The 27768-nt window shown below is 33.0% G+C and overlaps 2 protein-coding genes across 2 annotated transcripts; both read right to left on the bottom strand.

The window, feature by feature from the left end:
- Positions 1-4718: 4718 nt before the first annotated feature.
- Positions 4719-8962, bottom strand: LOC124842809 (serine/threonine-protein kinase STY13-like). Its single transcript, XM_047319377.2, has 7 exons — positions 8682-8962; positions 7975-8572; positions 7228-7360; positions 6848-7043; positions 6424-6548; positions 5577-5735; positions 4719-5388 (listed from the first exon to the last, which is right to left on the bottom strand). The coding sequence occupies exons 2-7, from the start codon at positions 8178-8180 to the stop codon at positions 5101-5103; spliced, it is 1107 nt and encodes a 368-aa protein (XP_047175333.1). The 5' UTR covers positions 8181-8572; positions 8682-8962; the 3' UTR covers positions 4719-5100.
- Positions 8963-22777: 13815 nt separating this feature from the next.
- Positions 22778-27388, bottom strand: LOC124842810 (MATE efflux family protein). The gene is made up of 3 exons (XM_047319382.2): positions 27274-27388; positions 26546-26755; positions 22778-24238 (listed from the first exon to the last, which is right to left on the bottom strand). The coding sequence occupies exons 2-3, from the start codon at positions 26669-26671 to the stop codon at positions 22838-22840; spliced, it is 1527 nt and encodes a 508-aa protein (XP_047175338.1). The 5' UTR covers positions 26672-26755; positions 27274-27388; the 3' UTR covers positions 22778-22837.
- Positions 27389-27768: the final 380 nt, after the last annotated feature.

Genomic DNA, 27768 nt, shown 5'->3' with positions numbered 1-27768 from the left:
GTTTGTGTCTTCTTGTTTAACTTGTCAAAGAGCTAAAGCGAAGCATCAAAGACCTGGTGGGTTACTGCAGCAATTGGAAATTCCCGAGTGGAAATGAGATAGCATTGCTATGGATTTTGTTACTCATTTACCCCGAATGGTCAGAAATCATGATGCTATTTGGGTTATAGTAGACAGGTTAACTAAAAGTGCTCACTTTCTTGCGATTAATTTGAAGATGTCAATGGCAACGTTGGCTCAACTCTACATCAGAGAAGTGGTTCGGTTGCATGGAGTGTCAGCTACTATCATCTCTGACAGAGATACTAGATTCACGTCTCGGTTTTGGTAATCACTACATAATGAATTGGGAAGTCAGTTGCAAATGAGTTCAGCTTATCAGCCCCATACGGACGGCCAATCTGAGAGAACGATCCAGACACTTGAAGACCTGTTAAGTACGTGTGTTTTGAATCATTTGGGAATCTGGGATGAAGTACTGTCATTAGGAATTCACCTATAACAACAATTTTTAGTCCAGTATTGGCATGGCACCATTCGAAGCTTTATATGGAAGATGTTGCAGGACCCCTCTTTGCTGGTTTCAGGAAGAAGAAGTGGTGTTAACTGGACCTGAAGTGATTCAACAGACTACAGAAAAGGTGAAATTAATTCGAGAAAGGTTGAAAGCGTCTCAAAGTTTGTTGTTGGAGACCACGTCTTTCTTAGACTAAATCCTACTACGGGTATTGGAAGAGTCGTTCGGTCTAAGAAGTTATCTCCTAAGTTTATTGGTCCCTATCAAATTTTAAGGCATATAGAGCCAGTTGCTTACGAGATAGCCTTGCCTCCTCAACTAGCCAACCCTCACTCGGTTTTCCATGTATCAGAACTTAGAAAGTATGTGCCGGATCCTTCTCACGTGCTGGAAGTAAAAGATGTTCAAGTAAGAGAAGACCGTTCGGTCGAGATGCAGCCAGTCAACATTGCCGAGAGCCTAACTAAGAGACTTAGAGGAAAATCCATCAGTTTAGTTAAGGTGGTTTGGGACAGGAGAACAGGTGACTTTACCTAGGAATTGGAAGATGTCATGAGGGAATTGTATCCTCACCTGTTCTGTGGTAAGTTCAATTTTCGAGGACGAAAATTTTTGTTGTTAGGGAGAATGTAAGGATCGAGAAATTCATAGAAAGTGGAGGAAGCCAAGTGTATGCAGCTGATTGGACCGAATGGTTTTGGTGGTAGTATATAAGCAAAAATTTCAAAATCTCGTTCATTCTCTGCATGCACTTCTTCTTTCCAAATTTCTGAATTCTCTTTTCTCTTCCTTTTCTCTACAAATTCTCTCTATAAATTCTCACTTTTTCTTCAACTGATCATCCATCATGTCGTGCCTGAGCTTTCCTGGTGTCAAGAGCTTTTCTTTTCATCGATGAAGTTGTTGTTTTGGGGTTGGTAAGTTCAATTCCTTCGTCCTTTGAGGTTCTCAAATCTTCACCGATCAGAAATTTGTAGGCTGCCTTAGAAGTTACTTGCGGGTTAGGCAAGACTGTGGAAGTGTAGAATTTGTCCGGTTCATTCGAGGTAAGGGAAGCTAGTTAATTTAATTGTGATTTCCTATGTATGAAATTACTGTTTGGATGGTTGCATGTGTAACTTGAATGTTTGATTGAATTGTGTTGAATTTGTGAATGTTGGAACCTGTGAACTGGTTGGAGTTTCTCTGTATAAGTGTTCGGTTTATTCTAATCTTAAGACAGTGAGTATGTGAATATGATAGTTTGGGGTTGGGAGTGAAATCTGGTATGGGACTCTTTGGGATGATGTTAGAGCGATTTTAGGTGTCTTTGTATAGGCTTAAAATGGTATATGAATCAGGTTTTGAGGATTAGAAGTTGGGAAGTGGTAGGAATTGGTGAAGATAGTGGTTGATCATAATACTGCAGCTATTCTGCAGAATTATGCAGATCGCCGAGTGTCATTCAGTGAACGTTCGGCTTTCTTCTTGTGTTCGGTCTTAACTAAGTTCTACTTCTGTAGAGCTTTTCAGTTAATGAACGATCGGTCTTGTGCTAGTATTATGTTTTAGTCATAGCAAACGTATTGTGTGGTCTCTTAGTAGTGATCGGTCTTAGTGGGTGTGTGGTCTCTTAGTAACACTCATTCTTGTAGTAGTGCTTGACCTCGTACTTGTATTCGGTCTTAACTGTGTTCGGCCTCTCATGGGCCTTACCTGTTATTGACCGTTCAGTGATATTTTAGCAATCAGTATCAACTCTAAGTGTTCGACTTAAACTATAGGTGTTTGGCCTAAGCCATAGGCGTTCGGTCTAAACTTAATACTTGGTATGGTGGTAGTATTCGGTCATGTTGTGGTACTCGTAATCTTCTAGTTATGGGTTAGTAATAGTGCTCGGCCTTCTCTTCGGCTGTATCTATTATTGATCGGTCGGTCTTGTTCTTTAAGTAGTGAGGGAGCGATCGGTCTCCAACATTCACAGGGTGTTTGGTCTTGTTCATATATGTTTGGTTATTTCTGTTCGGCTTATATTTATTCCAATGTGTTAGGATAATTAATTGTTCCAATTGCTTTGATGGCTGATGTATGCATTATCATAAGGGTGTCAAATTGAAAGTATGGTATGATGTTCCAACTGGTATGAAAGAGAATTCCAAGGAGGAATATCTTAGTTATTGGTTATCAAGGTGGTTGTAAAGTATGAATATGGATATCGTGCTAAGCTGTCGTTCATCCTGAAATTCTATGATTACCATTCTCACATAGAGAGAGGTAATTCATTTGTGAGAATATCATGAGGTCCTTTAACCTTAGGGTATCGAGGTAAACATCACTTGATTAACCTTGGGTGGTAGCTTGATTGGTGTCAGCTGTTTCACCACCGCAAGTGCAAGGACGACTGTAGCTATATATTCATACAATCCGGATGGTCAAGTCAGGTGTTCGGTCTATGCATGAATATAGTGTTCGGTCATAACTATTTGAGTGTTCAGTTTGTATATGTTTGCTTGTATTCGGTTTTGGTATGCAGTAGTGTTTGGTTCTGCATTGTTTGAACTTGTGCAAATTAGATGTATGTGTATGCAATTAAATTACATTAGCTTACCCTTATTTCTTGTTGTGTTCATGTTCCTGTTGGGTTCTTCTCTTGCAATGATCACCTTTGAGTGTGAGCAGAGGTAAAGGAGTGCTCGGTGGAGCAAGGTTTGGAAGAAGAAGAGAGACCAGCCGTTTAGTACCTTACTGTTAATAGTGGTGTCTAAACCGTCGGTTAGGTACATAGTTTTGTAGTAGTATAAGAATTTTGTAAAGTTTAAATTTTATGGTTATTTTGTAATAACTGTAAGGTTAACTTTATTTTCCTGTAGTTGTTTTAATATATTATTATATGTTAACTCCTGCATATATTAATGACTTATTTGTTTATCATCCAATTGTTAATTTACATAACTAATAAAGAAATTTGGCGAACAAATAAAATGAAAAGATAAATCAGTGCGAAAAAAAGTATTATTTATTTTCCCATAAACATAATAAAAATATAAAAGAAAAGGAAATGAAAAATATTTTCTTTCCCTCGGCATAGAGCAACAAACTTAAGGCTACGTATGGAAGCATGTGGGAATTAAAGAAAATTGGTGGTGCAACTAACAAAAGAGGTAGTATCAATTGGGTAAGGTGAAATCCCTTTAAGCAATTAATTATAAATTACCAGTTAAAAAGCTCTTAGAATTCTAATGCAAAAAGTACATGATTGTAAAATCTGGTATATTTGATAGATGCAATTAAAATTAGTTGTATATTCAAAATATTTAAAAGCTAAAACAATTAAAATCTGTAATTAGTGTGATTAATCTAAATAATTATAAATATGTGTTACCACTGAATGAAAGAAAAGAAAACTCTGAAAAGCTAAAATAAGATTTCCCAAAGCAGATTCTCTGTAAAGTAATGATGCGCAATACTGTCAGAAACGGCTGTTCGAATCCAAACAATACTTACTGTGCATGTTTCGGCTCTTTCTGATGATGAAACCAGTGTGCAAGATATTTATAAGGTGTCGTTACTTTGTAATCAATCACGTGACAATTCACTCATTAAAAAATGTATAAAATAAAAATACATTAACTTTTATTTAAAGAACAAAAATACATTAATTAAATCAAGAAAGAAATATGTGTCGCTTAAAATCATAATTCTAGAGATAGAAAAATACCAATAAAAACTGCGAAATTTAATTTAAAACCTCTATAAATCTTATTTTATAACTCCTTCAATCTTTATGATTTTTAAAATTTAATTTCTGATATTGGAAACACTAAAAGAATAATTTTAAAATGGAAAATTTTAGATGAACACCATAAAGTTTCTCTACCATATTTGACACCTAATAAAATTTAATACTCTTATTTTTTTTAAACCATTTTACATCTTAAAATAAAAATATAATTTTATTAATATTGTATGACTGTAGAATAGAAATGAGTGTCCATGTATCATTATCCTTTTAAAATATAAGGAACAGAGATTTAATTTTAAAATAAAACTTAATATCATAAAGAGATATTACCTTAATTAAAAACAAGAAAATTAACCATCATATAAAAAAAACAAATTCATTATCTTAATAAAAACACATAAATCAATCTCTTTATAAAACACATAAAATTAATCTCTTATAAAACACATGAATTAATCTCTTATAAAGGTTAGTCAGGTATGTCCCCTCAAAAGATCCACGAATGTTGATATACAAGCAGCATAATTCGCCAAATTAACACAAACCATCCTTTGGAAACAATCATTTTACAATGAATCACTATTACACAGCAATTAATGACCTTTCTCAGAATAGTAAAATGTCTAAACTAATCAGTTCCTTTACAGCAAGATGTAGCAGATAATGTAAACAAATCCTATTTTCTTTTCCTTAATCTTTCAGAAGTCTATAAACAACATTCTTTCTTTTGTAGAACACGTTACATCCTTTGGGTCACTTTAGAGGGTCACTCATAAATTTACTAAAATTGTATATACCATGGAATGGCAACTCTTTTGATCTAGAACAAAAGGGTATTTTAAAAAATTTAGCACTTAAAAAGTTAGTTTTTGGTCCTCTTTGAAGAAAACAATTGGCGAAGAAAGCCAAACCTTCCTTTGTTTCGGGCAGAGAACTCAGTAATGGTGCCATTGCTGGTTGTAGCCACCTCAGGTTCATTGTTAGGTACTGGCAAAGGAGGAGATGGTGGTGAGAGAGTGAAGAGAAATGCATTGAGCATGCGAATGATCTGACTAAAACTCGGTCTCAAGTTAGGATCTTCAACCCAGCATGATTGTATCACAAAAGCAAGCTCAGGGGATATATCACCTGGTATGCTCGGCCTCTCTTGCTGCAATCTCAAAAGCAAACCATTTCATGATTAGCAAATAGTAACATATCAAATTATTCTCAAGAAAAAGGTAGCTTTTGGAAGCTAACAAATTAATATATCAACCTTGAGTATGCATGATATTTGATGATAAGGACAGAGTGATATCAAATTTGATGATAAGGACAGAGTGATATCAAATTTAATACCTTAAATGCAGCAGCATAAGCAGCCTGTAAATTGGACATCCCTTCAAATGGCATGCGGTTTGTTAGTAGCTCCCATAGAACAACTCCAAAGCTATATACATCAACCTTGTTGTTGTAGTGCTTTTTCTCTCCCTGACGCAAAGTCACAGTACTGTACAGCTGCAAAATTGGTATAAGTTGTCAAAACAAGCTTCATTTATACAAAGCCTACATTGTCAGAAAACTATAGCAATACATTCTTAATGGGCAATTTTGGTGCCTTAAAGGGTCCTAAATTTGTGCATTACTGTACTAAACAAATTACAGGAGACTGGGAGAATTTACTACATCCCTTTTGGCTATTCAGAAAAATGGAATTTATTAATGGATCTTAGCTGCTCAGAAAAACAATGAAAGTCCACTTGATGATATGTGTAAACTATGCCTTTTCATAAGTAGAAATTTAGATGTATACACACACACACACACACATATAGTACTTCTGGGATAATAATATTGGAAGAGCACTCAATCAATCTAAGAAGAAACTCTATGCCACAGCAAATGTCACATACAAGAAATGCAGGGACTACACAGAAACAAGCAACGCAGCGGTTACGCAATATAAGCAAGACTGCGTAATATCAATCAGTTTGATGCTGAAGAAATAATTTGTCCACCATTCTGAAATTAAAGTGTACATCATTGCTGGTTTTAGTTTTAAATTCAGTCTCTACTGCAATTTGATGGTTTCGATTGAGTCTCTCATTAATCTTATGTCAGTGCAACAATTGTCATTTTATGTTAATGGTGGCATCTTGAATCGGGAGAATAAAAGATATCATCATAATCCAAGATAATAACATACCTCTGGTGCCATCCAACGGTAAGTTCCTGTTTCTGCAGTCATCATTTCAGTCACAGTTTCTTCTCTTGCGAGGCCAAAATCAGCAAGTTTAACAGACTTCTGGTCCGCTGTAAGCAACAGATTGTCTGCATTGTGACAATTTCAAAAATATAGTTGAGTAAGCATACACGTTATAATACTAGAGTCATCAATATATACTCAGATCTCAAACTATGACATCCATGTCAAAAACTACCACCATTTTCCGTAAGAGTCAAGTTCCAACAAAGAATTACTGGCTAAGGTATGCTTTAATATGGCATTAATTGAAGAGAATGTAGCAAAGATAATTTTGACGAAAGTAAGACCCTACTAGGATAATCTTCTTCAGAAACACTTATAGGAGAAGAAAATTAAAAAAAAAAAAAAGTGCCTAAGTTGATACCAGGTTTTAGATCTCTGTGTATGATCCCATTAGCATGTAGCCAATCCAATGCTCGAGCAATATCAAGAGCAAAGTTGATAGCCAAATGAAGGTCTAATCGTTCAGGACGGATACTCATTAAATATTTACGCAGTGACATCCCTGGTAATAGCTCTGTGACTATTACCATAAGTGGATCCTTACATGCTCCAATAAACTGCAAAACAATAATAACGAGGGAACAATACATGCTTATATTGTTATCTTACATAAGAGGAAACCATCAATTATACTAGCACACGAAGGAAAATAAACTGCAATACTTAACATAATTGTTAAGGCTTCAAAAAAACAGAACTACACAGAAATACTAAAGATAATTTTGCTACAATGGAACTGACCTTAACAAGATTGTCGTGGTGGACACGAGACATCATATTAACTTCTCGAGCAAAACGATTTTCAAGGGAAACTCTTTCTTCAGAAGTGCTCCCACGATGCAGAACTTTGATTGCCACAATTTGATCTCTGTACCTGGAAAAGTATTAATCTAAACCCACATAAACCATAACTCCAACTTCCAGCAAATCACTTGTTGCACACACACAAGCATAGTGTTGAACAAGTACTCTAATAACTAGCAACGGTTAAACCATCACAACAAAGAAAAATCCAACACTCTATAACAAGAGCAAGAAATCAATTGTTCTTAAGAAAAATCAAATCAATACCAACCCAATGATGTGCTTCTTGGTGTTGTGGAACCTCATGTCAAATCAGTATAAGGGATAAACGCAACTTTGTAGGTGAAATTTGTGACAGGTAGTTATTTACTGCTTGAACCAACAAAGGCTCGGTTCTTATTTACTCAACGACAAAAGTAAAAAAAAGTGATTTAGCTGAAACACCACAGCAAACATTTGACTTCTTCCTTAGCACTTAAGCACAACAGAAAAGCAAAAACAATGATTCCGCCAGCTAATGGGACAAAAATATACACAATTATGAAAACTAAAGTGTAGATAAATATCCCAAGACTGTATGATCTGACATGGCTTCTCAGACAATTTTTAAAGAAAATAACGAAATTAAGGCATGATATACAAATTACAAAACACGATATTCACATCCAAGGTTTAGCCACTGACCTTCCTTCATATACTTTCCCATGAGCTCCTTCACCAATCTTGGACCCTATAAAGAGTAGTTTAGGGTCAACCAATAAATTCTCATCAATTGTAAACTGTGTGGCTGCCAATGATCCATTTTCCCTCACTGATTTGGATTCAGTGCTCCCCAACACCGATTCTTCACATTCCTTCTCTTCTCCTAACTTTCCCTCTCGGAAACTCATGATGGGACTTTAAACTATACCTGAATTCCTCATTTTAATCGTTATCCCCACGAATTTTATTTTTTTTCAAAACTCATAAAAGAAACAACTCTTTTAATCCAAGAAGTACAGAACAAAACCAGCAGTCCCAGAATCTTCCTTTCTAAACAAACATGTCTCCATGGTAAACATCAACCCCAATTCCACTGGGTGCTAATATTCCCTTCCCCGCACAGCCTCTTCAATCTTTAAACCCACCTCATCAAAAACCACCAAAACTCCAAAATAAGAAAAATAAAAACACAATTTTTTCCTCTCACGTGACCCTGAAAAAAATCAATAACTATCTTCTTCCTTCTCCCACCCCAAAAAGTATATCATATCCCTTGTTTACTCTTCAGTTAGAAGCTGACCTGTAGGTGCAGTTCGGCCAAAGAAAATAAAAAGGTAAAAGAGAAACAAGATAAGAAGAAGAAGAAACAGAACAAAACAAAGAGAAGAAAAGAACGAAAAGCAACTTACCGGAAGATGGGCTTAAAATAATAATATTTGCTAGAAAAATAACACCATAGAAAAGTGGGAGAGGCAAGAGAGAGTTGAAAGTTGAAACCAATGAAAAGTGAAAACCACCCACTCTGACTCTCACACTTCTCAAGTTGATGCTTTTGGAAAAGACATGGGTGAATTTTCTCTCTCTAGAAATGGGGTGTTCTGCTGAGACAAAAAGAAAGATTAGAGAGAGTGGAAGAAGGAGAAGATATTCAGCGTATCTGTTCCGACGAGAGAGAAGACTAAAAAGTGGAAGGAGAGAGAAAGTATGTGTGGTGGTGGGCGTGAAGAGAGAGGAAATAAAGAAAAAAGAAAAGAAAATAAAAGAGGAACCAATGCAAGAGAGACACGTGGAGGACATGGAGGAAAATTGGAAAATTTTGGCGGATGTGGCAGTTCAGATGTTAGGACATTGTCGTTGGTGGATGATGTTTTAGACATGCATGCTATATAAGTAACGTAAATGTTTATTTTAAAATTAAAAATATTATTAATGTTATTAAATTAGAAACATAAAAGATGCAATTATCATTTAAAATACATGAGGAAACTTTAATTCTCTTTTAAGTATTTTTGTAATGTTTTTTTTGGTATCAATGAAGGAAATAATTGAATTAAAATACCGTTACTAAAAAGAAAACATATAGAAAACTAAAATAGAAGTTAAAATTGATTAATTAAGGAAAAATAAAAATATTTATAAATAATAATAAATAAATAAAATATATAAATAATAATAAATAAAACATACAATGAGTTTCTTAAATATTCCACTTTCCCAACCTATTATAGGTTAAAATAAAATTCTCCTTATTTTCGTCTTAATTATTCAACTTGGTTTTTTATTTACTCTTTATCAAGTTATATTTTTTGTTAAAATGATAAAATTAGGTGTATTTCATTATATTGATAATACTATTTTCGTACATGTTATATGTTATTGTTGTGTTATGTGATGGCGTCACGTGTTAGTATCAGTTTCATACAAGAGTGTATTATATTTAATTTAGTCTATATATTTAAAAAATTTACTCAACTTAACCTCAATTTTATTCTAAAATAAAATTGTCTTTTCTAAAATAAAATCAAATTAGAAATTAGGTCTAACTACAATTTATATACACATGTTAAGATAATTTTTAGAATTTATACATTAAATCACTCCACTTAAATATTCAAATTAATTTTATTTTTAATTTATATAAAAAATTCCGATTTTAAAATTATAATTTTTTAAAATATTAAAAATATAAAATTTTTTAAAATATTAAAAATTTCTATTTTAAAATTATAGCTTTTTTAACATTAAATTTATAAATAAGTTGTACAATATATTAAATTAAAATATGTAAATGTATCTATCACAATGTAAAAATAAGCTAACAAAGAAAAAATCCATTTTTTTTATTGTTTCGAATATTAAAATTAAAAAATTACATGTGCCATATATACATTTTTAATATTTTAAAAATATTATAAGTTTAAAATATGTATTTTTTTTAATTTAAAAAGAAAATAAAATTAGTTTTAAAATTGAAGTGTTGTGATTTGATGTATAATTTTTTTTAAAAAAAAATTAAGTAATACTCATATATAAATTGTAATTAGGTTTAATTACTCACTTATTCACAAGTAGGGATGGCAACGGATCGGGTCGGGCACGGATAGTGCCTACCCGCAACCCGACTCGACAAAAAAAAATCCACCTGTTACCCGACCCGCTACCCGCACGGATATCCGCTTAAAAAATATCCGCAGATATTTTAAAACCCGCGGATATCCGTGGATACCCGTGGATATCCCATAAATATTTAAAAAAATATATTTTTATAAAATATTATAATAAAATTTAAATAAAATTACAAAAAATATATAAAATATAATATATATTAAATTAAATATAAATTAAAATTTAATTTTAATTATATTTAACTTTATAAAATATAAATTAATGTTAATTTTAATTAAATTTAACTTAATAAAATATAAATTAAATTTTTATTTTTATTTTTTGCGGGTAGCGGATATCCGTGGATACGGATAGTATAATACCCGCACCCGACCCATTTATAAGCGGGTATTAAAAAACCCGCTACCCGCAACCCGCGGATAGTAAATATCCGCAGGTACCAACTATCCGTCGCGGATTTTATCCGCGGATATCCGCGGGCGCGGATTTTTTTGCCATCCCTATTCACAAGTTTGGTTGGAAAGTTTCAAGTTAGTCTCTACTTATATTTTTGTTTCAATTTAATCCCAAATTTTGTTAAAATAATTCATTCAGATCCTTTTATGTTGACTAACGAAGTTTTCTTAACAACCAATTTCAGCAAGTACACTCGTGTATAGTGGTATCAACAAATGTCGTATCCATAAAAATTTGTTGAGATCATCAAATGTTTATCTCTAGATTTGATAAAACTGTGTTTGTAAATAAATTATTGATCATAAGATTTAGTTAAATTCAAGTTTAAGAAATTATAATGATGGATTCGTGGTGAGATTGGATTTCATTCCTTTACTCTTATTATCACTATTTGTATGCGTATTGTATCCTTTGTTCAATGTCCTAAAAGTGCTCTTAGGTAGATCTAGGCTCATTCCTGCAACCTAGAACCTAAGGACTTTAGACCCAATGTGATTCTTTCATTCCTGATTGAATGAATATTTGTTTTATTGTGCAAGACTTTAAAACTCAACATACCATCTAGATCATGTTACTATGAGAACATGTTACGCCTCAACCGAATGTGTTCATGATAATGGACAAAGGCAAGGACATATTGTTAGCATAACAAGTAGAAGAAGTTGGATGGGACGGAGAAGGTTTCATATCAATGTATTGTATACGTCATCGAGCAACAAAATTCAACAAAATATTTAAAAAATGCAAAGCTCAAGAGACAATTAATAAACATATGTACCAAATTCCTTATTATTTATATCACATGTTTAATTCTATTCAAGTCATTCTTATTATATTTGTTATATTATCACAACTTACGAGATGAAGCAAATAATTGTCAAGCAAAGTTGTATTCTATGAGAGATTAATTTCGGTAAGTGTTTTCCTAGATTGATAAAATACCATTAAAAAAAGTGGACTCAACCATATGATGAGATAAAAGATATGACCACATGATAATGAATCTGGTGGTATGTATGAACTACGTTCTAAAAGGAGCATATTCCTTATCAATTTTCGCTATAGTCAAGGCAACGTTTGAAAGAACAAAATCATGGTTTGTTAAATGAGAGTTGAAAACAAATTGAATGTTACAAACAAATCATATCCTAATGATATTATTGTCCTCCTAATAACTCCCAACAATCCGTTGTGTCATGTCCAAATATATATGAATGAGAAAATTCTAAATTTAATGTTCAAGATATTCTCTCTCATCAAAATGACAACCAATGTCTTACACAGTTAGATTAAATGATTAGTGGTGTGATTATGAAAATTTCTAAACCCTTTTACTTTCTTACCATCACATCATAGTTGTCTTTTTGTTTTCTCATTTTCAATTATTGCATTGTTGATCAACTAAACCAACATATTGACACAATGAAAGTCATAATAGAGGAAAATATACATTTTAGGATCCTTTGTAATCTTCTACAATTGCAATTAATACATCTATTAAGAGCCACATTCCTTTTGACTACCTTTTCTCATTGATAAGTTATCTCTTTAAAATTAATAATACTTAAATCAAGCTTAAAATATAATATTATTTAAATAAACCATATAATTACTTACAAAAATAATTACCTTTTTCATATTTTTTATCCCAATAAATTATAAATTTTATCCATTTCATACTCTACCTTCACTTACTAACACATCCTTATTTTAAAAAGAAATAAAACAAAGTAGAAGTTGTATCATAAATCATGACTTTCATGCACTAAAAGACATGTGCTCGGGTTTGGAAATTAAAAATTGAAAGTTGTCATTTTGGCCACAATTTCATTCACTTTTCACATAAGTCATGTTCACAACACAATACTTCTGAGTCGAAAAAAAAAATGAATTCGTGTATAGTGACCACGACTTCATAACTCATGACTTCTATTATTACTATTATGAAGTCGCTTCTTTAAACCACGACTTACATCAAGATAAGTAACAAAAGAAAATTTACCCATTTTTGATATTTTACGCAGAAAAGTACACCAAATGAGTAAAAAAAAATAGATTATTATGCAAGTAATATTACTTAATTAAAATTATAAAGTATAATTTTTTTTTACGCAATAAGATTTTCTTAGAAAAAACATGCATAAGTTTTCTTAGAGAGAACTTTAATAATATCATAACGTTATAAATATGTATTTATGTCAATATTTTACATCTTTATAATTATTCGTAGTATATTACAAAAACATCTAAGTTTTGTACAATAATAGAAGTTCTACATTAAAAATAGAAAATTATCTATATATTCTCTATCAATAAGGTATATTAAAATTAAGTTTTCAATTAATCAACATTTTATATGACATCTCTCGAATTTTTTTTAAACAACTCTTATTTGAGTATGTTATACTCATACATATACATATGAAAGAAAAACAAAAAAAAAACGAGGTATTTATAAGTTTTATATATCAATCTCAATATACTTACACATAATACAAACAATGAGAGTATAAGATTTCACCTACAACTATAATAATTAATTTCATTTTATTCATATTTCAGTTTAATGATCCACTATAAATATCAAAGTTATTTTCTCGGAAATGATTAAATAGTTAAGTATTTTTTATTTAAATATAATCATAATTATTTTTTCTCAAGAATATTAACAAATTTATCAGCTCAAAGAAATATATATACTTACTACCCAATCTTGATGATATTGATTAGATATTGAATAATCTCAAATTTGACCTATGAATATTATAGACGAAGACGCTTTTCTTATCTATCCATATATCCACGGATAAATACTTCTTTAGACCTACCAATATATATGTTTTTCATTTCACATTATATCAAATTGTTACATCATACCCTTAACTTATTACAACAAAATTTATGATTAAACATGTCGTTTTAAATTTTATCCCCAAGCTCAATCCTAACCTGTATCATATATAATGTGAACCGAGCGGTCACATAATAAGGTTGATCGGTCTATCCGCTGTTTGGTCCATCCACTTAGGACCTATTATAGATTCATTTTGATATAGATTCATTTTATTATATAATTTATATGATTTAATTTAAATATATTAATTCAATATTATAATATTGTTCAAAGACTTATTAAGGGTCCAATGACAAAATCACCAATTAGCCAAATTTGGCATCAAGTGTTCAATCGTACAATAGCTCGGCCATTCGGCCTCAACCGTTCAGCCTTCTATGACCTCAAGCGTTTCAGCATTCAGCCATTCGGCCTTACAGGTACTCGGCCACTCGGCCAAGAGGAGTGGAAGAAGACCGAAGAGGTAAATCCCTCTTAGAAGTACGCCATCATTGGCATCAACAAAACCTAGGGACGTTATCCGAAAAACTCCTGGTCCAAACCGAGCGATGGGGACGTTCTAAGTGAACGCTCACTCTCGTCCTAAACCGAGCGGTGGGGAACGCTCTCAGTGAACACTCACTCTCATCATAAACCGAGCGGTGGGGAACGTTCTCAGTGAACGCTCACTCTCGTCCTAAACTGAGCGGTGATAGAAGTTCTCAACGAACTGTCACTCTCGTAAACAAAACCCAGGGACGTTATCCGAAAAACTCCTGGTCCAAACCGAGCGGTGGGGAACATTCTAAGTGAATACTCACTCTCGTCCTAAACCGAGCGGTGGGGAACGTTCTCAGTGAACACTCACTCTTGTCCTAAACTGAGCGGTGGGGAACGTTCTAAGTGAATGCTCACTTTTGTCCTAAACCGAGCGGTCGGGAATGTTCTAAGTGAACGCTCACTCTCGTCCTAAACTGAGCGGTGATAGAAGTTCTCAACGAACTGTCACTCTCGTGAACAAACCCAGGAACGTTATTTGAAAAATTCCTGGTCCAAAACCGAGCGGTGGGGAACGTTCTCAGTGAACGCTCACTCTCATCCTAAACCGAGCGGTAGGAAACGTTCTAAGTGAACGCTCACTCTCGTCTTAAACCGAGTGGTGGGGAACGTTCTCAGTGAACGCTCACTCCAATCAACAAAACTTAATATTCAAACTCAACATTCACAACATTTTAGAACAAGATAAAATTCATGAAACAAGAATGAAAATAATAAGACATAACACATACAATCATGCAATTTCAGTTTAGGTCCCCATACCTTTGCCTTTGATTTCCTTTCCTGCTCAAGTCTCCTCCGTAGACTCTCTTTCTCCCTTTCTGGCCACAATTCAAACTTCATTAAAAGCTCACCCTAACACATCAAATGGAAGTGTATTTAAAAACTCCTTTAAAAATTCTTTAAATGTCTAGACAAAATTGAATCTAGTTTTAGAAAGTACAACCATATTGAATCATACACAAAACCAAGAATACAGTGCAATATTCGACCCTTCTCCAATAGGTTACCAATGCACACCACTTTTAAACAATTAAAGCCAATACCAACTAGATTTGAACATCTCAAACTTAGGTTCATACACCCAAATAAAATGGAATATTGAAACAGCATACATCCAATCTACCAAATCTCAATGAAGGATATAATCTCAATACCCAATCATTCAATCATAACTCATTACGTAATAGCAAGCCATATTCATACATACATTTTCATTCCAACACAATTTTCCAATTTCAAACAGCTTTAAAGAAACAAGGTCTAATATACTCAATTAATCAAATAAGCAAAAATGTGCACAGGTTTCCATTCAACTCTCTAATATGTCTTAGCTCATATCAACTAATCATTATCAGACCTTTTCATCACATTTTGCGCATACATGTCACCAATTTTCTCCTTATTAATAACCAAAACAAATCACTCATGATTTCCAGTTTATCTAGCCCTATATGTGGCAATTGATTTCATCCACTATTGTAAAATCAATCTATTATAGGCATAATCTAAACTACTTTTTTTTTTCGTTCTCTTCACTAACAATTGTGCTATTTTTCCACCACCCTCGGTACCTTTCCAAATATGCATGTCAATTTATTTTAATCCATTTGTTCAGTTTTCTATTAGATAAATTAATCCAGACATGTTGTCACCTGTCAAACATACCATCTTCTAATATTAATATGCTTTCTTTTTACTTTATGAAGATGATATCATCAACTTTGTACAAAGATCAGTTCTTATAAGTTTCCATTACAAAATAGTACAAAAAATAATAAGAAAATGTAAAATGTCACCACTTGGTTGATTTCTAGCTGAATAACATGTGCAAAAATTGAGACTACTATTGTGACTATTAGCTACTAAATTGTAACAGAGAGGATGTACGAAATGCAAAGATTGGATTCTAACCTGGTTTGATTTCCAGAGAACGAGATGGCTTATTCGTCCAAGTCCAGACCTACACCAAACCTCCACCTCGCTGAACGGGCCAAGGAGCCCTTCCTCAGCACTGTCGCCTCCTCACGCCAACGTCGACGAACCACGAAGCCTCCACCAACCACCAAACCCTCGTCCCACCACGATTCAACTCTAATGGACCCTCCTACCCACCATGATTCCGCAAGACATTGGTCAGATTAGGGGAAAACACAAATTAAAAAAGGGTTTCGTGCAAGGAATTGATAGAAAATGAGAAGGCAAATACCCACCACGTCGACACAGAGATCACTGCTTGGCACTCCTCCAACGATTTCCTGGCCAGGATTGATGCAAAACCAAGCTTTCGAGCAAGTGTTTCGTGCAATGGAGAAGGGTTTAGTGTTTTTGTTTGACCTTGGAGAAGGGACAAATATTAGCTCTTGGTGGGAAATGAATTGTACAGAAGGAATATCGTCATTTGGGACAACATTGATCGAAGAGATTATCGAAGACTCTTAGGCTGTCAGTATTTTATTTCACCACCTCATTACCGAAGACTCTAAGGCCGTCGATAAATTGCTGCTGGTAAAAAGCGCTTTTCCAGTAGTGTACAACCCATAACGTACATGCAAACAAAAGTAAAATGAATACAATACAAAAACAAAAACAAAATGGAAAACTTACTTTATAAACAAATTTGATCGGACAAACTTGTTGTTCTAGGAGTTTAAAGATGTGCTTGAATTTTTAAAGAGATGAAAGGAAGATTAGAATCCTAAAGAGAAAATAATGAAGATTTAAAGAAAAGAAAGTTCAGAGGGATGAAGATTTTTATGAAATAAAATCTACTTAAAGAAAATTATATTTAAAGAAAATTCTCTTTTTTACTTGTTAAATGTTACAATATTTGTTTATTTTTATTTAAAAAATTTTAACTCTAATTTATATTTTTAAAATTTTATTTACATTAAATTATTTTAAACAGTTATTTTATAAATTATATTTTAAGTATATAATATACAGAGTAATTTTTTTATAGCAATCAAATCAACGACAGTTTTTTTTTTCTCACTTCCTTTTCACATTCCAAAAAAATTACACTTTTCACTCTTCCAACCAATCTCACACTACTACTTATAACATGAGATACAAAGCACTTCTATATCATAATTTAAGCTCTTCTCTAATCTCTAATTTATATAAATTTCCAACAAGATTAAAACCCAAACATTTAATTATATATCACTATAATCACTACCATCAAAGATAAAGAATCAATGATTATTTCAGACACTAACATTATAACCACGTTTTTTGTATAGTACTTTTGTTCCATTTTTCCAAAGTCTGAAAATGGAGAGTTTTTGTAGGAATAGATCTTCATCTCTTTCACATCAGTGTCCTCTTTTTATTCCGCTAACCAAAGTTATTTTCTCCAACTATCTTACGTGTTAAGAATTCACGAAAATTAATCAACATTTTATTTTGTAAGGTGGCATGATATAAAATGAAATTGTGGTTTTTTAAGGAACACTCAACACATAAAACACGCATATTTATGTGCAGTAGAAATTAATAGAAATGCATATATGATAGAGGTGTTTTTCTTTTTCAAAATAAAATAACTAAAATAGGGTAGTGTTAATAGCAAAACTGAATGTGTGTTTAACAATGAATGAGCTTAACAGAATCTGAGTGTAAGGCTGATTTTGCTAATGTATGTTGGAGTGAACGAAGTTATTGGGCCTAAAATACCATTTGTTGAGGCCGAATTTATTTTGTACGCATACCATTTCTACAAATTTAGAAGTAGAAAAAAAGTTCTAATTAGATATAAGGTTTACTTACTTATTTATTAATATTTATAGTTTTATAAAAATATTAATCTTTATACTTAAAAATTATTCATTTTGATTTTTACAAATACTAGTTTTAATATTTTAGTTCTTTAAGTATTTATACTCATCATTAAATAATATTATTCCACTAGTGTAGAAAAGGCTTTAGACATTTGTTATTTTGAGTTTTTTACGTCTGCTCCCGACCTGACGTCTATTTGGGTGACGTTGATAGGACGTCGGACCCTAGTCAGACGTCTATATAGACGTCTGACCTGTACAGATCGGACGTTTATATAAACGTCTGACCTAAAACGTCATCGTATTTGATTGGATCTTTTTCCGCTTGAGGCCTCTCGGGTTGCTCTTGACTCATGGTGATTCGAGTTTACAACTTTATATTTTAGTTGAAGAGAATGAATTGTACGTTTTTTTTATTGGATGGTTCTAAAAACGTAGTGGAGGGAATTAGAGAAGTGCAAAACGCAAGAAATCGCCGCCCAAGGACACGAGCAAAACTGCACTAAAACCCAACGAAGACGCATTTTAATCGGTTCAAATGAAAGATAATTCATCAAAGAGTAATGTAATCGAAGTAAAATTAATTTAAAACGGTGCAAAAGTGAGAAAACGAACCTGAAAAACATAGCCTGTGGAGAGAAAACGCGAGGAAGATAATGAACAGCGAGTGCGCGTAACGGCAGCCTCGCGTTCACAATGTTTTAATCCATACATTTAGAAGTCGGTTCCCCCTATAACAGACGTCTAAATAACTTTAGAAGTCGGAGTGACGGGATCATACGTCTAAATGGAGTCCAAAAGTGACCTTTCAAATTTTTGGACTAAGTATTTAGAAGTCGGTTCCCCCCATAATAGACGTCTAAATGGCTTTAGAAGTCGGAGTGGTGGAATCAGACGTCTAAATGGAGTCAAAAAGTGACTTTTTAAATTTCTGGGCTGAGTATTTAAAAGTCGGTTCCCCCATAACAGATGTCTAAATGACTTTAGAAGTCGGAGTGGCGAGATCAAACATCTAAATGGAGTCAAAAAGTGACTTTTTAATTTTCTAGACTGAGTATCTAGAAGTTGGTTCCCCCCATAACAAACGTCTAAATAACTGTAGAAGTCGGAGTGACGGGATCAGACGTCTAAATGGAATGAAAAAGTGACTTTTTAAATTTTTGGGCTGAGTATTTAGAAGTCAGTTCCTCCCATAACAGACGTCTAAAGGGCTTTAGAAGTCAGAGTGACGGGATCAAACGACTAAATGGAGTCAAAAAGTGACTTTTTAAATTTATGGGCTGAGTATTTAGAAGTCGGTTCCCCCTATAACAGACGTCTAAATGGCTTTAGAAGTCGGAGGCCCCCATAACAGACGTCTAAATAGTTGTTTTATTTACGAAAAATACCACCGGTCATTTTTTACGTTGGATATTCGAGACTCGGACGTTTATAGGGTGACGTTAAAGGCCTTTTCTGCACTAGTGTTCAATTTTTGTACCAAACCAAGCAAATTTGAGGTAAAAATTACAGATCTAGGCAAAACGTTTTCAAAATACGAAAATAGGCAAGTCGTGGGGATAAGATAATTGATACTACTTTATTAATTAGTGAAGGGATTACAAAATGGTAAGATTAATAAATAATTATTGACGAAATGAATATGTCCCCCTATGATGACCTTCGTTGCGATAGTAAGAGCATTTTTTTTGCTAATCTGAAGAGGATTGATCCAGCTCATTACAAATTCTATTTGTAGTTGGTCTTTCAGATGCCTTGCGTCACATTTGAGGATCTGGTATGAAGTTTGGACCAATATACGCAGACCAATAATCTTCATTTTGGATTGGGTGAAATTATACTTCGTATGCCTTGTAAATGTTGTTAAGACTGTAGACTGGATCGATATATTGGGTTAGTGGTATATGAGAATATGCACAAACGACAATGACATGATGACATGGGAGACGAGTAACTTGGAAGTGACCACAATCACACCACCATTCATTTAGCCTGACCTTATAGGAAATTGGATGTGGGCGATATTGGTGAGGTGTTGAAATTTCTTGAACATCAAAATCAAAATTTTCACGATTGTAGCGATGAACATGACAAAATGCGGATTGTTGTTGATTTTTTTGAATAATGTCGGTGATTTCTTTAGGAAATTGATGGCTTGCTTGTAGCATGTAGTGTGTTTTTAATCCTCGTTCAACAAACCATGATTATGTCCTCTCAAATGTTGTTTTGATGAGAGCAAAAATTGGTAATGAACGTGTTCCCTTTAAAACGGAGTTCATACACTTAGCAAAATTAGTGGTCATATGTCCATATCTTTTCCCTCCATCAAAAGCTTGAGACCATTTTTTTAATGGAATTTTATCTATCCAAGCAACTTGTTGGAGGTATTGGTCTCTCAGTGCAGTAAGCTTTGTCGTCACAGTCGGTTGCTTGACCTAGTAAGTTGTAAGGACATAATAAATTAAAAATTTGAAGAATTTTGTTAACAAAATATAAACTGTAAATTGGTAGTAAAACTTTTTATAGTAGTACCTAAACTGATAATTATTTTTTGAGTTCCTGATTTTTGAATTTGTTGTTGAAGTTGGAGGCTAGATGACGTATCCAATAAATAGAGTTCAAACCATCTTCTTCCCAACCTACTTCTTCTTATCTTAACGCGGATAAGATACACTTTCCCCTATCAGTGATGATGCAAATATTTTGTTGAGGGCTAACATGTTCTCGAAGTAGTTGAAAGAACCATATCATGGCCTCCTTTGTCTCACCTTCTACAATTGCAAATGCCAATGGAAAAAGATTTCTATTGCCATCCTAAGCGATGACGGTGAGCAAAGTTCCATGATATTTGCCCGTTAGAAAGGTTTCATCCACTTGTAGAATGAGTTTACAATATTTAAATCGGGCTTTTCTGTATGACACAAAATATCCGAATCGGGCTTTAATATCTACAACCAAACTCTTAATGGGAATGGAAGGGTTTGTCCTGACAGAATTTGATACGATTGTGGCAATATGAATACTATCAAGATTTGTATGATCTTGAGATAGTATGTTTGAGAAACACGTATGTCGTTCTTCGATATTCTTGATTTATTAATTTTACAATTTTGTAATACCCTCACTAATTAATAAATTAGTATTGATTATCTTAAAAATTTTGTTTTAGTTATTTATTTTGTTTTTCCATTCAATAAATTATAATGTCAAATTCTTTTTATGTAACACAATCAACAAAACAAAAATGCTAAGAACCACAAAAAATATTTCATTCAACACTAATGCCTTTGGTAATCGATTACAGCATTATTGCACTAGTGCAAAAACAATGTATAACGTCACACGTTCAACGTCTAACCACTCAATAGCCAACCTTAAAAATGACCGGTGGCAATTTTGTAAATAAATGCAATTATTAAACGTCGTTTAGAATTATAATTCGACGTAAAAGGATATAAAATGTCGAATGACTCAGCGTTAGACGTCAAAAGGTTAGTGAATTCAATAAAAATTTGAGCGAGAGATTGAAAATTCATTCACTTTATCTTAGAGCGCGAGACCCTCTTCTCTACTCAAACTTTTCTCAAACGAAGTTTGACGACAATCACATGTAATCTTTCTTTCATTTGATACAAATGCATGTTAATTATCTACTTCAGGTATAATTTTCGTTTGTTTTCACTGATTATTTTCGTGTTCTTGTCTTTCATATGCGCATTCTGCTTTCTCTGGTGGCAACACTTTTGAAGGTTAGTTTTCGTTTTCGTTTTGAAGAACTTATTTGTTAAACTTGTTTTTTTTTTGTTGAACTTGTTTATTGTTGTTTGGTTGAACTTGTTTGTTGTTTGATTGAACTTATTTGTTGTTTGTTATTGTTATTTGTTGTTGATACTATATTACCGTTCATAGTTATGCTTTTTAGGTCTCGTAGAGTTGTAAAAAAGGATTACAATTATTTTTAAAAAAATTGATTAACGTCGTATATTGACAAATTCGACGTTAAATTAACGTCGTATATTGACAAAATTCGATGTCAATTTAACGTCTCTCGATATGACGTCGTTTTCGAATTCGAAGAGAAAGGCAAAAAATATTCGACGTTATACGCTATTTTTGTATTAGTGTTGTAATCGATTACCAGACAGTTTTTGTCCATAAAACTTTCTAGTAATTGATTACAAACATGGTGTAATTGATTACAAACATGGTGTAATTGATTACAAACATGGTGTAATCGATTACCAGAGCCATTTTTGCCTACCCAAAGTGAAGTCGTGCATGAGGGCACAACTTCAGGACGTTGTAATTGATTACAATGTTTGGTAATCGATTACAACGACCTAAAGTCGTTTTTGGGATGCACGACTTCAATCTTGGTCAGAGTTACAGGATGAAGTCATGCAGGGGGCACGACTTCTTCATTTGAAGTCGTCCGGACCCTCCACGACTCATCTATTTTCGTATTTCGAAATTTTTTTGCCTAGATCTGTAATTTCTACCTCAAATTTGTCTAGTTTAGTACAACAACCATTATTCAATGCATGCACTCAAAACATGTATTTGAGCATAAAATTTATCGTAGATCATGAACTCTGAGGTAGTTGTACCCACCAAATTATGGTGCGTTGTTATTTAAAAATCATCATGAATAAGTTGACTAACCAAGCTTTTGTTGATGTTCATCTAACTTAGAGAAGAAATCATGTTGTAGTGACTCGTGAGGAATGATTAGAAAATCTCAATAACGCAAGGTTTTGGAAAGGCGGTCATGTACCAGTGACTATGACTATGCAAAATTGATTTAAATATCTCATAAATCAGAATTAAGGAGTCCACATTCCCCATCATCATTTACATTTTCCTCATCATCTGTTCTTAGAGCTAGTTGCTCAGCTCTTTTACTTTGATGCCCCCAATCTGTTTGAATCAATGTGTAAAGCATCATACCAAAACATGAAATTTGGGCAGCCAACATGCCAAACCACAAACCCCTCAGCTGGTATCTGTGCATGAAAGCAGCTGCAACTGGCAACCCTATTAAGTAAAATGCAAACAGGTTTATTCTTGCACCCACATAAGGGCGTGCAGTCCCTGATAAGATCCCATATGCAGCAGTTTGAGGCCAGTTACCAATCTCACACAACCCCAAAATTGGAAGTATGGTTGTGACCATATCAACAATTTGTGTCTCAGTTGTGAAGAGTTTCCCCCACACTTTCCTCACAAACATCAAGAAAACAAAGGCTGAGACCCCTGATGCAAATGCTATGAAAAGTCCTATTGTGGCTGTACTTTGTGCACGTAAGGGTTGCCCTGCACCTAGTGAGTGACCGATTTGTGTTGTCAAGGCAGCACTCAATGAAAATGGGAATACATATAGGAACCCAGTTGTTTGAATGAGAACACCCATGGTAGCAACAGTGGTTTGTGGATTACTCAACAAGCCACATAGGAAGAGCATTATCTCATAACACCACCACTCCAAGCACACTGAGATGCAACTTGGCAATGCTAGAGTAAGCAACGGTCTCCAATCACGAAAAGAAGAGAGAATAGTGGCACCTTCCCAAGGTTTAAGAGGTTTCTCTGACACGAGAAGATAAAGCACTAAGCCTAGGATCATGTTTATGGAGTTCAAACCAGTGGCTAGTGCAATGCCTTTCACTCCCAATTTCAAATATGTAGCAAAGAAGTAATTTATTGGAAGGTGTAAAATGGCAGCAAAAGACGCAGCTACGGTTAGTGGAGCTGTTAAGCCTTGTGTTCTCAAGAAGGACCTCAATGGATTGAGATGAACTTGGGCAAGCAGTTCTGGGATGGAGAAGAGCATGTAAACTTGTGCAACCTGTGTGACTTCAGGGTCTTGGCCTAGCCAGTGTAGGAGGGGGGCCATGTTTAGCCATAGTAGTGAAATGGGGATGGCAACAAGGAAGAGAAGACACAAGGTTTTGAAAAAGGTTTGGCTTAGAACTGACCATCTTTTTGCTCCATATGCTTGGCAACAAATTGGGTCCATTCCCATAGTAAGACCCTTGAGGAATGAATTTGCAGTGATGTTGGCAAACCCTATTGCAAGTGCTCCTCCAGCTAGCTCAACTTTCCCTTGCCGACCCAAGAACAGCATCGAAATGGCAGATCGTGAGTACAGAAGCACGTTCGTCACCATTATTGGACATGCAATGTTCGCCAGTGATTTAAACTCCTCTTTCACCTGCAAGTGCATCTCAAAGGAGTCAGCAAAATTTTCTTTCTACTACTTTTTGGATAAAGGGTGTGGATAATTATATATTATGAAATCATTTTATCTTAATCGATATGAGATTTTTCCTACACATTTCTTACGTTAAGGTATTTTACTTTTTAAAGTATAAACTTAAGTCTAACTCTACTTGAATTTACACTCACTTATATATATATATATATTATTTAATATTATTTAATGATTTTATGTTGAACTTTCATCCGTTGCTTTATCCAGAGTAATGATAGGAATTATCTCTATTCAAAATATACCTATTTGATAAGATAACTATTGGTGTGATATAATATGTATATTATTTTTCTTTGTTGGTAGAATTATCTATATACACTATTATAATAAATTGCCAAGAATATATCTTTGTTTTATGAATGAACTCTCAAATTCGTTTCGAAAAATTTGACACTGGCACGTCAACTACTGTAAAGCTCAGTTCTACCTGATACGATCATTTATTTAAACGTTAACAAAAACAAATTAGGTCAGGTTGCCAACCCAGAAAATTAGCGAAATAGAAAAAATTATTAGAAGTTAATTAAATTAGTCAAAACTTGTATATATAATAATTGATAAAAATGATTTGATATATGTTTTCTCTTATTTGAATTTTTCATTCAATTTTGTTAAAAGTAAATAAAGGCTCATATACGATATTTATGTTCATTAAAATTCACTGTAGATTAGTTATTTGTTTATTTATATTCTTCATGACTTTATATTGATTTTTACTTAATGAAATATATCATAGTAAAATTATACTATACTACTATTATTATTCTCCATTAATTTAAATATTATGAGAATCAGAATGTAACATTTAAGCATATTAGATTTTGCAAAACCAAGGAAAAGCGAGTATATCTCGTAGATTTTCTTGATCCCACTCAAATTTTAGTTTAAATTTTTACTTCATACCCTTTTCTAAACTTTGATTATAATCCCGTTCATTTTAAGTACGTAGCAGGTGTGTAAGATCTATTTTAAAATGTTATATAAACTTATATAACAGTGACTTTGATTAACTCAACCTATGGTGGAAGAAGAAGGCGCTAATCCTACCTTTAATTCATTCTGTTACCATTTTTAGAGACCAATATGTTTTGTATTGTTAAACAAATAATGTTTCTTACCTTAAGTTTTTCAAAAGATTAATTTTAAATTTCACTGCAATAAGACATGTCTCAAAAAACTAATTACTTATGAAATTATAATTATATATATATACGGGCCATATACATTAAAATCAAATGAAATTAACATTGAGTCAATGTTCTTTAAATTTAAAGTTGTTAGAAAAAAAATACTAGACTTATTTAATGACTAATTCAAAAACCTATTTAATGACAACAGAACATATATATAATTAGAAAACCATTATTTTTTACTTTCTAAACTCAATAATATAGAATTAAATATTTGTTTATCTAAATCAATTTGTGTTAAATGCAATTTTTGTAGTCTGGACTCATAAATCTAAATCAACTTACTATTAAGTTAGTTCATAAATCGACTAACTCATTGATAATAATTGCATGTAATTTATCGTCACAAACTTTTCATGGATTTTGATGCAAGTCATTAAATAATACCAGGTTGTAGTTTTCTAATGTTTTCTGTATATTTAAAAATTGACACATTGTTTTTGGGGTTTGAGGACAAAATTTTGTTGTCTCATTAATGCTTACAAAAATACTTTTCTTTTTTTAATTAATTCAAACGAGTTTACCTTAAAGTACGTGAAAAAAAAAATCTATAAGTAAAATAGTACTAATACGCCAATATCATTATTGATTGCCTAAACGACACACATTAAGTGTAGAGTAACAACAAATACTAAACCTTAAATTGCGGTACTTGTGTGATTCTATCAACTTAGCCAACTCGACCAAGATTATGCTATATATATATATATATATATATGTGTGTGTGTTTATATGTTTATATTATCATCAAGAAAATATTAATGAAACCTGAATTCATGGTCTCAACAACCATGGCAGGGGCAGGAATAACATAATAAAAAAATAAAATCTTTTACAATGCTAATAGGTTTTTTATTATGGTTCCTTTCCGTACGACAGGGACATGATCAATTGTTTTTTAATCCCTACAAATTATGATATTTTCACATTTTGACCCAACAGAAAAGAAATAAAACAGTCTTTCAGAAGTGAAATCATGGCAGCAGAAAAACTTGCAGAACAAAAACCAGCATACAGAGAGAGAGAGAGAGAGAGAGGAAGAGATACAGTTACGAACCTCAGAGAGAGAAAGGGTAGGGAAAAGTTCCTTGAGAAGGTTGTGTAACTGTTGAGGAAGGTCATGAAAAAACCTGCCACAACAACAGTTTCTTGTTCCTTCCCTGCCTTCTTCACTGCTTCTCATGGCCAACCTTTGACTTGCTCACGGGCTTACCTTCTACAGTTCCTCCAGATTCACCACCAGTGCACATGTTTATCTCAGTTTTTGCTAAATAGGACAGAGATATAAAAACATAAGCACTAATTATTCGAATATTGTTGTGCATTACTTGCAAACTAAAATATGCATGTTTGTTAAAAATATGTAGAATGTTGCCAATCAAAGTGCTTGAGTGAAGGTAAATTCAGTAACCATTTCGTGTGTTTGAAATATTAATTTCTGTAATTAATAAATATTTTACAGAGAAAAATCGGTACGATAATAATATAGACTAACTCTTGAGAATTAATTTAATGAATAATGATGTTCTATATATTATTATCAACAAAACTGGGAATTTAAAGGAACAAAATTAAAGCATATCGATCTTTCCCAACCCCTAAGAGACGGAAAAGACTAAAAAAACAAGAGTCTTAAAAAAAAGATGTCCGAAATGGAGCAACCCTTGTTTCTAATTTGCTGAATCGATCATATAATAAGATTTAGTTTCCCTCGGAGCTAGGTATATCATACATAAACATATAAAACAAAAAATAAAAAATAAAAATGGAGAAGAAGAGCAAAACCTTCATATCCAAAATCAATAAGAGAAGATGAAACTGCAGAAAGGTGTTTGGAAGCAAAACACTTTTCAACTTGACCAGTACTACATCTCTAAACCTTAGTTTTGATTTATACTCGTCTTCAATATTGCAATTTCTTAAAATAATAGCAATTTGTAGCTGCTACCACTCACTTTTTATTGTTGGCTTTCATATTTTGTATAAAACAATAATATCATGTCCAAGAAGTGCTAATAATATGCCCTTTTTTTATACTTTTATCTTTCTCTTCGTCCTTTGTTAGGTTAAGTTCGCTTTATTACTTCCATTTCCTTTTTAACTAAGTTTCACTTCCACAACATATCTGTAAAACAGCATGATTATGTCTCTTAATCCTTTGAACATGCCAGTATAATAGAAACTGTTACAGATAGGAAAAGATTTGTTTCTTGATGATGTTATATATTTATCATAATTAATATTTTGTCTTAAGTTTTTCCTCTTAAATTTTTTGATTTA

The sequence above is a fragment of the Vigna umbellata genome, chromosome 3, assembly GCF_029865625.1.
Source record: "Vigna umbellata cultivar VRB3 chromosome 3, Vumbellata_1.0, whole genome shotgun sequence".
NCBI classification, from domain to species: Eukaryota; Viridiplantae; Streptophyta; class Magnoliopsida; order Fabales; family Fabaceae; genus Vigna; species Vigna umbellata.
This window is presented reverse-complemented; position numbering and strand designations above follow the sequence as displayed.